The sequence below is a fragment of the Tenrec ecaudatus genome, chromosome 14 (assembly GCF_050624435.1).
Source record: "Tenrec ecaudatus isolate mTenEca1 chromosome 14, mTenEca1.hap1, whole genome shotgun sequence".
NCBI classification, from domain to species: domain Eukaryota; kingdom Metazoa; phylum Chordata; class Mammalia; order Afrosoricida; family Tenrecidae; genus Tenrec; species Tenrec ecaudatus.
In genome coordinates, this window is record NC_134543.1 from 22,863,967 (window position 1) to 22,878,560 (window position 14,594).

At 47.5% G+C, this 14,594-nt stretch overlaps 1 protein-coding gene across 1 annotated transcript in view; it reads left to right on the forward strand.

Annotated features, from left to right (window-relative positions):
* The window catches only part of STON2 (stonin 2), a 134,974-nt gene that overhangs the window by 20,809 nt on the left and 99,571 nt on the right, over positions 1–14,594 (forward strand). Inside the window, exon 4 of the mRNA XM_075531361.1 lies at positions 2,694–2,891. Coding sequence (XP_075387476.1) covers positions 2,694–2,891 — 198 coding nt within the window. The remainder of the gene's footprint in view (positions 1–2,693; positions 2,892–14,594) is intronic.

The window sequence follows — 14,594 nt, forward strand, 5'->3', positions numbered from 1 at the left end:
ACCAGCTGCTCAGTGGGAGAAAGAAGTTGCCATCTGCTTTGGTAAAAATTTTGGCCTAGGACACCCAGGGGGCAGTTCACTATTCTGTGGGGTCATTATAAGTCAGAATCAACTCCGTGGCAATGGGTTATGGTATGCGCATCTTCAGTAGGATCAGCTAGCTTCAACTCATTTCTGAACTCTCCCACCATCCTATAGGAACGATTGTGTGGTCCCACTACCTCGTTTCCTCTTGGGATTATCATTGTTTCATCAGGACGGTGTTGGGATAGTAACAGTATCACATGTAAATTGAATTTGCATTTTCTAGATTAATAATACTAAGGATTTTTCTCCTTGCTTATTATTAGCCTTTTGGATTTCTTTTCCCCAAACTGTCTATTCAGTAGATTCAATTCTGTTGAGTTCGCTGCGTTTTCTCTGACTAACATGTAGGAGTTTTTCAGGAATCTGTGGGGGAGGTATCACCTTGTAGGAGTTTTTCAGGAATCTGTGGGGGAGGTATCTCCTACTTTGTAGATTTTTTTTTCCAGTTTCTTTTTGGTGCTTTTGGTGACTAAGAACAAGAACAAACCCACTGCCGTTGAGTCGGCTCTAACTCAGACCAACTCACAGAGCACAGTGGAGCTGATCCTTTGAGTCTGTCTTCACAGGAGAAGAAAGCCCCATCTTTTCCCTACTGAGCTGCTAGTGGAGTTGAACTGCAGATCTTGCATTTAGAAGGCCAATGCATTACCTTTTGGTGGCTGGTAGTTCACCAGGGCTCCTCCTTTGGTGAATAAAACAAAAAACAAGCTCACTGACATCAACACTGGCTCATGGGACAGGGTAGAACCACCCCTGTGGGTTTCCAAACTGTAACTCTTTATGGGAGGAGAAAGCCCCATCTTTCTCCCATGGAGCTGCTGCTGCTGGTTTCAAACTGCTGACCTTGTGGATCAGAGTCCTCATAACCACTCTGCCATCAGGCCTTCTAATCCCTTGGTAAATTGTAGTTATAACTTTAATGATGTGAATGTTTCGTGTATAGAACTTTCTTTCTTTTCTATTTAGTAAGTTCCGTGCTTGCTTACAGAGAAAGATGAGGCTTCCTACTACCAGAAAGAGTTACAATCTTGGAGGCCCACAGAGGCCGTTCTGCTCTGTGCTGTATAGTCGCTGTGAGTCAGGGTAGTCCCAAAGGCAGTGAGAGTGTTTGCTTAATGAAATCCTTCCCTATTCCAAAACCATGAGCACATTTAGTGGTAATATCTTCTAAATATGTTTTGTTTGCCCTTTTCTTCTTTGATAGTCAGTTCACCAGTCAGCCTTCACATATGTCTGTCCTGGTCCTGTCTCGAGTCCCTTGCGTGGTGCAAAGTGTGAGTGCTCTCTGGTTGCTCGCCACTTTTCAGTTGTTTTTACCAGCGAGCTGCTCCTCAGGAGGATGGCCTGGGGGAAACCAACTATTGAAACGCTGTGGAACACCGTTCTGCACCGACACACATGGTGTCCCCGTGGGTCAAAATCCACTCCATGAACAAGGGGGGTCCGATCACAAGGTTGGATACAGAGCCGGCCCCTCCCCCCAGGGGGATGAATAACAGAAAGGTGGGTGAAGGAAGACAACGGACAGTGTAAGCCAGGGAAAAACAATAAAAATATGTAATTAATCAAGGATTCACGAGGATGGGAGGGTGGGGGTAAAAGAGGAGCTGATACCGAGGGCTCAAGTAGAAAGAAATTGTTTTGGAAATGTCGATGGCAACATCTGTACAAATGCACTTAATACTATTGAATGATGGATTGTTATAAGATTTGTAAGAGCCCCCCACCAATAAAATGATTATTATTTTTTTAACTAAAAAAAAAAATTCATTCCAATGCAGCTGCTTTATTTTTTGGTGTGTGTGTGTGTGTGTGTGTGTGTGTGTGTGTGTGTGTGTGTGTGTGTGTGTGCGCGCGCGCACACGCGCGCGCACTGGGGAGGGGGGTGAACTTTCTAGTTGTCACATTGAAAACAAGCAGGGATATATCACACGCTTATTGTGCACATAGATTTGTCTAGTCTTCGGCCTTAACCCAAAAGGCTCTAACTGTGCAGTGTAACTGAGTACGCTTTCTTGGGATGGCTGGTAGGCCATTAAGTAAGGAGGACACAAAAGGTGAAAAGCAGGCATCTCTGGGTGGTGCAGACTTAACTACTAGTTAAGCGCTTGACAGGTTGGCAGTTAGAACCTACCACAGACACCTCTGAACACAGACCTGGGACCTTCCAAAGGTCACGACTCTGAAACCCGACAGAGCACTTCTTCCCCGGCACCTACGGAGTCACAGCAGGTTAATGAACTCAATAGCAACTACCAGCGATAACAAGGGAGAATGAGCAGAACTTGTATTTGGGGTTTGAGTGAATCTCGAATCAAAAGATGAAACTAGACCTAAAAATCACTTTTAGCCCTTCTCTGAGATTTTCTTTGACATGAGGATCATGACACCTAAGTTTTACTACGAACTCTGATGCTCACTGAGCTGGGGTCTCCGTCGCTTTCTCTGAATCAGAAGTGTCTTTCCAGTATTTCTTTATTTCTGTAGTTGCTTGCTTTGCGTGGCTGTACAGCTTTCAGAGGGTCCAGTGGCATCAAAGTAAGACAATCACGAAAGGTAACCACGTACAACTCTTTATATCAAACACTTTTGGGTTTCGTTCACAGCCCCACCGTTGACCATGCCCTGCTGGACATGCCCTTCCTTCGACTCCCTGGGGAGATGCCCTCTAGCATCCGAGAGCAGCTGGACCACGCATTCTGAAGACACCAGCAGCCCAAGTTTGGGCCCGTCATACACAGATCTGCAGCTCGTCAATGCTGAGGATCGGACGAGTGGCCGGGTTTCTGGGTCTGACTCGACTGGTAAGTTGAAGCACCAAGCCAGAGGCTTTGCAAATCACTTGCATCACCTGTCCCCAGTAGTAAAAAATTCTACAGCCAGCTCTGTTTGCAGAACGAGTTCAAGTATAGCCATCCAATCAAAAGCTAGACTCCACAGTGGTTCAAAATTACATCACAAGAAAGGTGTAAAGAGAGATCGTTAATATGGAGAAGACATCTGATAGGGCATCTCTCTCACTGTGTTATATTAAGACTCTTTAGTACAAGTACCATTCTCTGTCACTTTGTTTTCTCCTTGGCTAACTCAACAATGTGTAATGTGCACATGGCTGAATCTTCCATCCTTTCTGCTCAGAGACAGGAAGGTAGATTTAGGCAGGAACAAAGTGAATGTTCTGAAGGAGAATGAGAACCAGGACTAAGTTACTAGGTCCAGATTACAAATCATTTTGCAGTTATAATGGTTTTTTGATTTCTTCTTCTTTTTTCTGTTGTGCCTTAATTGATCTACACATCAGTCTGTGAAGCCCCATGGTCTTATTTGTTGAGTCAATGTAGTGTGGAATGTTGCCTTGCTGTGAAGTGGAATAGGGGTCAGTCAACAAACACTCTTAGGGGCTAGATCTAGAAAGACATTGGGAAGGCATTGCATATTCTTGGCACTTCGATGATCTGGCCAAGGAATTGTTTTCCTCTGAAAGTGATGTTGTTATTTTTGTTGTTGTTGTTCTTAGGTGCCATTGAGTCAGTTCTAACCCACATGAACCCCATGCACAGCAGAACACAACACTTCTGGGTCCTGCGCCATCCTCACAAATATCCTTAGGCTTGAGCCCATTGTGGCGCCACTGTGTCAGTCCATCACCTCGAGGGCCTCCCTCTCTTCATCTGCCCTTGCCCTTTACCAAGGGATGTCCCTCTCCCGACAACAGGTCCAAAGTATGTAAGACCACATCTCACCACCCTTGCCTCTCAGGAGCACTCTGGCCATTCTTCTTCCAGGAGAGATTTGCCATCGTGTCCATTCCATTTTATGGCAAACGAAAGTATAGTAGAAGGAAACACTGCCTGCCATCCTTAAGGAGCCCTCGGTGGTATAGTGGGCTATCCAATGAACCATGATTTGAACCCACAGCCACTCACAGGAGAAAGGTTATCTGCTCCAATAGCATTAAAGTCTGGGAAACCCAAAGGGGTCATTGTCCTCTTATCCTATGGGGTTGCTGTGAGTTGGATTCAGCTCTGGCACGGAGAGGTTTCGGAGTGTGGTGTCATCCTCGTAACTCTTGGTACATTTGCCTCCATTGCTGTGTCTGTTGTGGGTGCCTTCCAACCTGTGGCTCTTTCCACCATGATATTGAACTGTATTTTATTGGGATCAAGAAGGTTTTTATCGGGTAATTTTGGGGGAAGTATGGTGGCAGGCCTTTCTTCCTAGTCTGCCTTCCTCTGGAAACTCCACTAAAACTTCTCTACCCTATGACCCTGCTGGTATTTGAAATGCAGGTGGTATAGCTTCCAGCATCCAAGCAAAAAGCAAGCATGGCACGCCGGCAGATGGGTGGCACTAAAAGCGATAGAATTACTGCAAGCTTCTCTGTGGATTAAATGACCCAGGATGTGAACTCTATTTGTTTTTCCTTCCCAAGAATGTTACTTAACAGTTGGTCTCAGCTCATGTTCCTGTTTGGAGTAGCATGTATTCTCACGGTGTGGGCAGTCGGGTTCTGCGAGCAAAGAAGGGGTCCTTCTCCAGGGTTCAGACAGAAGCAGGGTTGTTTTTTTTTTAACATTTCAGAGAAGCCACATGTATCCCAAATCGTCCTTTCACAAGCCACAGTTCTATATAGCATTTTGTCTTCACGGACACTTCCCTAGTTCTGATTGATCTCTCTGACCAATGATGCCCGTCGGTGACTGAGATCTGCCCACTGTGGGGAGCAGTACACAGAAGAGGCTGGGGACAACATATCACTCAGTAGGGTGGAGTGTTTCAACAGAGTGACCGTGAGTTCCCCAGCCTCCTGTCAGAATCTTCCTGTGGGGGGAAGGCATGGGGTAGAGTATATAGTGGGTTCAAATCCTGGTTCTGAAACTTTTATTTTCCTGCTGTTTAAGAGGCTAGCAGTCTGAATTTGGGGCATCTGCTGGAGGGGAAGAGATTCACTCTCTGTTGGTTTTGGGAGATGGTTTTTGTCTCTTTGCAGCTTCTTTCCTGGGCTCCTTGGAGATCTCCACATCGCATGCTATCAGCCTTCCTCCATCTCGGTGTTTTTGTTACTAGCTTTTCTATCCAAAAGCGATCCCTCTAAGACATAACGTAAGACAATATCGCCTCATTCATATTGCAAAGAAGGTCCTAGGCCCAAGTGGGATTGCAACCACACTATAGTAGGATTTATGACATATCTTTGTTGTGGTTGCTGCTGTTGTTAGGTGCCGTCAGTTGGTTCGGACTCACAGGACCCTCCGTACAGCAGCGTGGAACTCTGCTCGGTCCTGCGCTAGTCCTCCCAATTTCTCCTATGTTTGAGCCCGTTGTGGCAGTCACCATGACAGTCCATTTTGTTGGGGGTCTTCCTCGTCTTTGCTGCCCCTCTACTCGACCACACATATTTTAGGGGCCCACAGTTCAATTGATAACACTGGCTCTGTGACATGGGGCAAGGCCCTTTATCTTTGTCCTCATTTCCTCATCTGAAATGGAAGATGAAAATACTGCTTGTTTGACCAGGTTACTGTGAGCTCCAGGTGAGATGCTTTGTGTAGAGCAGCTTCCATGATGCCTGACACGGAATCAGTGATCCTCAAGGCTGCAGCCTCTTCTCTTTGCTGAGCCAGAGTTCTCCCTGATGGCTCTCTTGCTGATGGCGAAGTCAGACTCAGCTCTCTAGCTGGTTTTTCAGTGGCCTCTAGCTCTCATTATTAACTGAGAGTTGCTTTACTCTCTCGAGGTTCCAATGATGAAGATCCAAAGGCTAGCCTGAACAGGACAGCATTCACCTGTCTCCAAAGCTCATAATTATTTTCTCTCTCTCTCTTTCTCTCTTTCTCCTAAAGCCTTCTAACAGTGTCTCAGTTATTCCTGAGAAAACCGCCTCTCCTGATGTTTCAGTCAGGGCCCTGGCGGGAAGCTGATGTTGCCCTCAAGTGGGCTCATCTGAAGAGAGTTGAATGAAGGTGTGGCGAGATTCCGAGAGCCTTGGAGGATGGAGATGCACTCAGAGCTTGGGAGCAATGGGGGCTTGGAGATAACCTGGGGCGTTTGGAGAAAAGCAGGTACAGAGAGGACCATGGACCTCCTGAATTCATAGAGGTTCAGTAGAATTATGGGCAAATACGTGGCTAAAAACTGGCAGAATACATTCTGTGAAATTTACCTAAAATATAAACAAGGCCTTCATTAAAAATAAAGCATGCATCTGTAACTGAACTCTTTCTGGTTTGCCAGGTAGGGTTCTGGATTCTTTAGAAAATCTAATGACATTCTCCTAGTAAGCCTGTGAGGTAGGAATTCTTACTTAGCCGCCATGATGCAGAGTGGGAGACGGAGGAAGGGAGTGGGTAAGGAAAGTCCCAGCTCACGGCCTCCTCGTGCACAGGGAAACCCCGCTAAGCTGCTTGAGACCCTCTCAGGCACACTGCACTGCAAGCTTTGAATTGGGTGGATCGGTGAACTCTGCCAGGAGGAATGCTTTCCAGTGGAAGAGCCGCTTCAAATGCCTTCCTGCCAAGGGATATGTGAGATATTAACCAAGAACATGAACTCGTAGTCAGAACGAGCGGAGGCTTAGAGCAGACACTGTGCTGCTGCACTTAGGACCTTGGCTATGGTAACTGACATGTGTGACTCACACCCTGGCTGATGCGCTATTAACCTGGAGGGGAGTAGCTGTGTCCTCTGAGCCGGAGGGTCCCCTTTGTGGAGTGGGGATGGGCTGTGCTTCCTGTTTGTGTGGGTCGCATGTGATGGGCCTGGGTCTTCTGTGTGCTTTAACACAGAAAGAAACATTTCTATGGGCAGTGTAATAGATGGACGCTCGTCCACTGATTATTTAAAAAATAAAAGCAATAGAGAAAAGTTATGGAATAGAATCAAGTTTCCCCTACTCCTTCTCGGTGCCATCTGAGAGGTAATTTGGTTGTCTATCTGCTGCGATACCCTCCAACCCTGTACTCTGTGAGTGGCCATGGAGTCCAGGAGGACCGGGGCCCTCCTGCCGAACATTGAACTACTGACCACGAGGACAGGACTTCAAACCTACCAACCACTCCTCAGAGAAAGCTGAAACGTCCGCTCTTGGAAACACGGCCTCAGACACCCTTGACTTTATGGCAGTGACTGTTTGTTGTGGTTTTTTTTTTTTTTTTTTTTGTGGGGGAGGAAGGTAGCCTTGAATTGTCTTTAACTCATGGTGAGCCCATGCATGATGGATCAAAACTGCCTGGCCCTGCGCCGTACTCACTATTGGCTGTGGAGTGGACCATTGTGACCCTGGGATTTCCATGGCTGACACTTGGTTGTGGATAAACCCAAACCAGGCCAAACCCATTGCCGCTGGGCTCTTTGGAAATAGATAACCAGGCCTTTACCTGGCAACTGCCCTGAAACCTGTTCGGCAGCACAAGCCTCCAATGACCCATGAGGTGCACTGGCTGAAAACCGGACCTGGGTCTCGAAACATGGGAGCTGATAGTTCTGTCCCTGGATTGTCACTGGTCCCACAGCTCCCCATGCTGAGTGCTTTTGAGTCAATTCTGCCCCTAGTGATGCCAAGGGACACAGTCGCTCCACCCTTGTGGGGCTTCTTGGCAGTGGATTTTACAGGTGCCTTTGCTGGTCTCTTGTGGAGTCAACAATGGGCTCAAAGTCCCACCCTTTCAGTTCGCAGGGAAGTGCTTAGTCATTGTGCCACTAAAGCTTCTCCCACATAGATGTTGTCCCACATAGAGGTTGCATCTCTTGACTTGGAGTTCACTTTTAGCAAGAATAGACTCCCAGGGAATTTAAGTATGTTAGGTAGGAGACAGCGCTGGGGCGAAGGCTCACATTTCCTTGACAGACGGGCCTATGCTTGCTGGAACTGCATGTTCCCTCAGTCCTGTGGGAGGTAAACATCTTACTCCTCTTTGAAAGGAAACCTCCTGGTTGTTTAACCAGGGCCCAGGGGCCCAGGCTGGCCTTGGAGTTGGGAATGCTTCCTTGTGCATCATAGTGGTATATCCATCCTGTCCTTCCTGTCCCACCATCCAGGCTGAGACAGCCAGGGAAGTGCTGCCCCAGGCGCTGGGAGAAGAGAGGCTGGAGGGGAGTGGCCTGTGAGCAGCCCCAGGCTGGGAGGATGGATCTGGAAGCTGCAGGGAGGGAATCCCAGGAGACTGTCCCCAGACTTCCTGGTCTGTGCAATGAGAGTGTGGTTCCTGGTTTGAATAAGGCCATGGAAGGTAGGGTGTGTCCTAACCCTAATGGGTTCAGAGATATTAAAAAAGCAGATTAGCTGTGGGAGCAAGCGCAAACCAAGGGAGCTAGCTGTCGGGGGGAACAATGCCACGGAATCAGGAACACAGGGGCCACAGAGCTGAGACACAAAGAGCCTGAACTTGGCCATGCAGCCTCCGCAAGGGCGAGGAAATGAGTTTCTGTTCTTTGAAGCTACCTATCGTGGTATTTTTATACGGCAGTACTGAGAAACTTAAGCTGCTACCCCAGCCGTGGGGAATTTAAACAGGCTTTCAGCGGAGCACTTGCGAGGTCAGGGAGACCTGTGTGCATGGAAAGGCTCTCAGCCAGGTGAATTGCTGTCCTTGTCGCAGCGGGAGTCTGAAGCCAGGGCTAGCTTGGGGAGAGCCCCCCCGGAAGGCCAGCTTGTTTTGAGTTAAGGAAATCCCTTCCTCCCCCCTCCCCCCCCCACCCCTTTAGGCAGAGCTCATTCTTTTCTACCTCTTTTGGGGGGCAAGTCCGCTCCACAGAGCTCAACTTCCTGCCGGCTGAGAGGCCAGGTGTGTAGGATGATAGGGGATGTGTGAAGGTGCTTTGCACACTTCAAATGAACACTCAAACCCTAAACCAAAACTGTGGGTTCTGACTCCCAGGGATCCGATGGGACAGAGCACACCTGCTCTACAGCGTTTCCTGTAGGTCTGTCTTGGGAGAAAGAGAGCCTTCGAGGCAAGGAGAGCAAGGTTTCATCTTGCAGACTTTGGACCTGTCTCTGGAGGGACCCGTCCTTGTAGAAGGACGCCGTGCTTGGTAAAGTGGAAGAGCAGTGAAAAAGAAGGCCCTCAGGAGATGGATTGACACAATGGCTCAGGCATAGGGACAATGGTGAGGACGGCCTGGGCCGGGCAGTGCTCTGGTCTGCAAAGGGTCGGAGCCAACTCGATGGCACCTAGCAACAACCAGGCTTTCGATGCTGCAAATCTTAATGGGAGCAGGCTGCTTCATCTCTCTCACATGGAGAGACTAGTGGGTTCGAACTGCCAGCTGTCCAGGTAGCAGCCTAATGCTTAACCCACTGCATTACCAGCTCTCCTTGCAAAGTGTGGTAGGGATTAAAATGAAAACGAACCCAAATTGAATATCTCGGTGCCTCATTTCCCTGTAATAAGTGAACTAAAGGGCCTCCACCCCCTAACTGCCTTCAAGACAAAAACCAGTCACCATTGCGTTGATGCTGACTCATGGGGAACCCAAGTGTGTCTGCACAGTATAGTTCTGTGGGGTTTTCAATGGCTGGGTTTAGAAATGAGTGCCAGGCCTTTCTTCCAGGGGTCTCTGGCTGGACTGAAATCTCTAATCTTTTGGTTAGCAGTTGAACAGTCACTACCCAACAGAGACTCCTATGACCAGTGAGATCCTAGAAGAGATTTGCATTTTCAGAAGCAATAGGTAATTTGTAAAGAGGTGCTGGAAGAAGTTCAGTATAATTGATTGGGTTCTGTACTGAGGGCCTCTGGTCACTGGGCCTTAGCCTCCTAGAGAGATGGGGGTACTGGAGATGGGGGACCTGTGTCCCCCTGGCAGCCCCAAAATGTGAGGACACATGGAGGGAGATGTTCTCAGTTTCCTCTATAGTGGAGTTTCTTAAACTGTGGGCCTCCACTCTGTGTGGGGTACATGGCTGTGTGTGTGTGTGTGTGTGTGTGTAGGGTTGGGGGGGTTGCGAACGCACAATGACCGAAAATTAATTCAAAGGCCAACTGTATTGAATCCCCCATGTTTCTGGCCACAATTGCCTGGTTGCAAATCCCTTAGTTGAAAAGGAGTCAAGGGTGGGGAAAGTTTAAGAAGCCCTGCCCCATTGTGGGTGTATGTGTGTGTGTGTGTGGGGGGAGGAATGGGAGAGTGGGGGAGGTGGTGCTCCAGGCTCACCTGTGTCCCTGGGCCTCTGCTGCTGCATAATGGGAGCTGGAGGGCAGTCTCCTCCCAGTTCCCCTTTGCAGGATCTCTGGGGAGATAAGCAGCCCAGGAGGCAGTCCCCATTCCCTACATAATTGTGGAGGGAACGACTCTGTGATCAGCCTACACTTTCTTCTTTTCTCACCTCGGGATAATTAGGAGGAGGGCGGCAAGCAAGTCCCTCCCCTCTGTTAAATCACAGGACTGGGGCTGAGGCTCTCCAGAGTCTGGCAGGAGACCTGGGAATTGGCAGGCTCTAGGGAGAGTCCTCCTTCCGCTGCCACCCCTCCTCCCCTGGAGCCCCCTCTTCCCCTGTGGCTTGAACCACAGACACTCCCTGCTGTGCTGGCTTCACCAGGGACCGAATTCTGAAGCCGCACTGGCTTTCTGTGAGTTGATAAGTTCAAGAGGGGCCAGAGAGCAGAAACTAGAGCCTGTCTTTGAAGTCCAGGGAGGGCAAACAGAAGTGTTTGCAGTAGAATAAGTAGCTGTAAAGCCAGGGACTTCTGTTTTCTTTCACCTACAAGAAAAGTGTAGATTTCATTGAGATGCGAATGCTTCAGCCAAAGATGTAAACTGAGAAATGTCAAGACTGAATGCAACGCAGGTAGTTGTTAGTTGCTACCTAGTTTCCTCGATTCATGGCGACCCCATGCACACTGGGACAAAAAGCTGCCCTGTTTTTGAGCCATCTCATGATCCTTGCATGTACTGTTGTCATCAGAATACTGTTTGTTTTGAGGAGGCTCATCTTCCAGAACTATTTTAGGCAGTGCTCTGTTGCGGTTTCTCATTGACAAGTTTTTGGAAGCAAATCACCAGACGTTCTCTCTAACCTGTCTTAAACTGGAAGCTCTGTTGAGAGTTATCCACCGTGACTGATTGCTGGCACTTGAAATACCAGTGACACAGTTCCCAGCATCATGGCCACAGGCAAGCCACCTCAGTACAAGACAATGAGAGATCGGTGGTGGATAGATTCTCGATCCATTGCTGTCGAGTTGATTCCAACTCAGAGTGACCCTGTAGCACAGAGAACTGTTCGGATCAAGGTCCCAAGGCAGTCATGTTTACACCAGGAGACTGCCACATCTTTCCCCCTACAGCTTGTGGGACTGAACACCAGCCTTTCAATTAACGGCTGAGCACTCAACAACCATGTCTCCAGGCTCCTGCCTGCAGAAACATATATGCACACATATATGAAAACATGCATGCATGTGTGTATGTTTTTTTTATAAAATCTACCTTTTCATTAACCTGTACTACCTGCTTATCCAGCCAGGTACACAGTCAGATATACTGGGCCAGATCTCAGTGCATGGAAACATTGCCAGATTGGTTTGGAAATATATGTCCTTGCTAAAGTGTTGGGAGCTGAGAGAACCCAGAAAGAAATATTTGGATGAATATGGCCAGATTAATGAGCTTTGTAAAAGTGCTTGTGGTGTAATGGACCAGGCAGGGAGCTGCCCGATGCCGGGTCGGCTGGTCCGACCCACCAGCCGCTCTTCAGAAGATGCGGCTTTCTGCTCCCATAAAGGACTCTAGCCTTAGAGACCACGCAGGGCGGTTCTGCCTGCCCTATAGGGTCGGAATCAACTCAATGACAGTGAGTTTGGTTTTGAAATGTTATCTCGCGTACTCTGCTAGACCTCCTGGCTTTTTATTTGTTTTGTTTTTAATGGCATGCTTTCCTTGTATGTGAACTAACCTCATGGGCTTTAAAACCAATTCCTGGCCAGATGTTCTTGATTCGTTTACATGTGAGTGCTCACAGTGGGATTCTGCAGCGGGTGGGGTGGGGCACCAAGGTGGAGGGGAGGGTCGTCCCCAGAGATTTCAGATTCACTTTTTTTTTTCTCAGAAAAGAGTGTTGACAGTGTCGAAGCCACCTAGAGAGTCAGGAATTTTATTTTCATGATGAGAACCTTTCAGAGGTTTCCCATCATCCTCAACACCTGTTAAGCGCATTATGAGGAGCGGCCGGCTGCACGTCTTTGTGCAAGACGCAGCATGCTCCTCTGTGGCCTGGCCTGTCACCGCCCCATGCAGCTGTGGCTGGGAGGGTCGTTGGTTCGCAGTAAACAGTGATTATCTTTGTGCACGATGGGATTACAGGGGCTCTTGTGGTTCTTCTGGCCCAGTAGTATTTTTTTAGTATGTTTTCTATCTATGCCACTTGGAAAGCAACAACAGATCAATTTATTTCTGAAATGCTTTCTGCTCCTTACAAATGACAGAAACAGAGGAGCTGATACCAAGGGCTCAAGGAGAAAGCAAATGTTTGGAGAATGATGATGGCAATGTATGTACAAATGTGCTTGACACAGTGGATGGATGTATGGATTGCAATAAGAGTTGTACGAGCCCCCATTAAAATGATTTTTAAAAGAAAAAGACAAAAGAAGAAAAAAACATTTATATATAGGTATATTTCTGCATGCACATATATGTAAATATAATAAGGAAGCAGATGGACTTTGAACCTCTACTAAAATCTCATCTAAGTACAAGACCGGTTTGTTTTGGATGCAAAAACCCCATCCCTGGGGATAAACAACAGAAACGCGGGTGAAGGGAGATAGGGGATGGTGTAAGATATGAAAATAATCATAATTTGTCATTTATCAAGGGCTTACAAGGGTGGGAGGGTAGGGGAAGGAGGGCAAGAAGAGGAGCTGATACCAAGGACTCAAATAGAAAGTAAATACTTAGAAAATGATGATGGCAACATATATGCTTAATACAATGTATGGATTGTTATAAGAGCTGTTAGAGCCCCAATAAAATGATCTAACAACTATAAAAAAAAAACCCACCAAATGTCAGAAATCGTCCTGTTCCTCCTGAACCATGATCTCCTTCCAAACGCTAGGATGATGAATTACATCTTTTCTCTTTTTCCTTAATAATTGTAAATGTGCCCGCATTTTTGCTCTTATGCACACATCTTGCTTGTCTCTAATGCTTGTGCTTTTTTAAAGTTTGCTTTAAATTTCATCAGTATTCAAAACAAAAACTCTAAGTAGCGAGGGTCTTTTTGACAGTTTCTCCAGAGGGGTTTACAAGTGTCTCATAAATGCAAATGTTTATAGAGCTCCTACCGTTTCTAAGTAACCTTCAATACCAAGAAGAGTAAGCGATGCGATAACCTGCATTGGGCCCGAAAACAAATCTCTTACCCAATTTTTATACCCAATTAAGAAAATAATAATCTCTATCTGCTGCACATTGACTGTCTTTCCTTAGATCATCTCATTGAATCTTCACAGGCTTAAGAGTATCCCATGTTACCGAAGCAGGAGCCGTAGATAAAGAGGTTACATGATTCAACCAAAGTCGTGTGGCTTGACTGACTGGGGAGAGTGGAGATTTAGATTTAAGTTTCCAGCCCCCTGCCTGGTGATGCGAGGTCTGCATTTGGGGGTGCAGTGAATTGTGAGGAGCAGTCATTTTACACCCACAGCTTCCACAGATACCTTCCTCTGCGTTAGGGAGCTCTGTGCACGTCTTCTGAAGTGCTTTGTCCAACGAGTGCTAGTGGTTTGCTTAGCATCTCCTCCTAACTTGGAGCCTTCATTTCACTTAGCTCATATCCCCAACACGTGACCTCACACCTTGTAGTTACACATGGGCCAGAAGATCCACGGTCATTGCTCATGAAAACAGCACTTAAGAAATCAAAAGACGAGTTGTTTTAGGGAAGTCTGCTGCCGAAGATCTCTTCAGAGTACTGAAAACCCAGGATGTTGCTTGGAGGGCTAAGTGAGCCTGACCAGAGCCATGGCATTTCCACTTGCCTCATGTGCATATGCAAGGTGAACATTGCAGAAGGGACACGGAGAGTTGATGCATTTGACTTGTGGGGCTGGAGAGAATGTGGAAAGTGCCCTGGACTGCTAAAAGGACAAACCGACCTGTCTTGGAAGAAATACGGCCAGAGTGCTCCTGAGAGGCAAGGATGGTGAGACCTTGTCTTACATACACTGGACGTGCTGTCAGGAGAGACGAGGCCCTGGAAAGGGGCATCCTGGTTGGTAAAGTAGAGGGGCAGTGAGAAAGAGGAAGGCCCGAAGGAAGGAGCTGGACTGAAGCAGTAGTTGCAACAGTGGTTCCGTCATGAGGATGGAGCACCACCAGGTCGGCAGCGTTTTGTTCAATTGCGCGTAGGGTCTCTATTGACTTGATGGCGCCCGACAGAAGCAACCAGAAAACTCTTGTTTCCAAGCTTGCTCTCCTAGACTGAATTGTGTAAGCTACTTGAAATGGAAATGCATGAAGGAGAAAAATTAAAAGGCAACAAACAGATGCCCGGTTGTTGT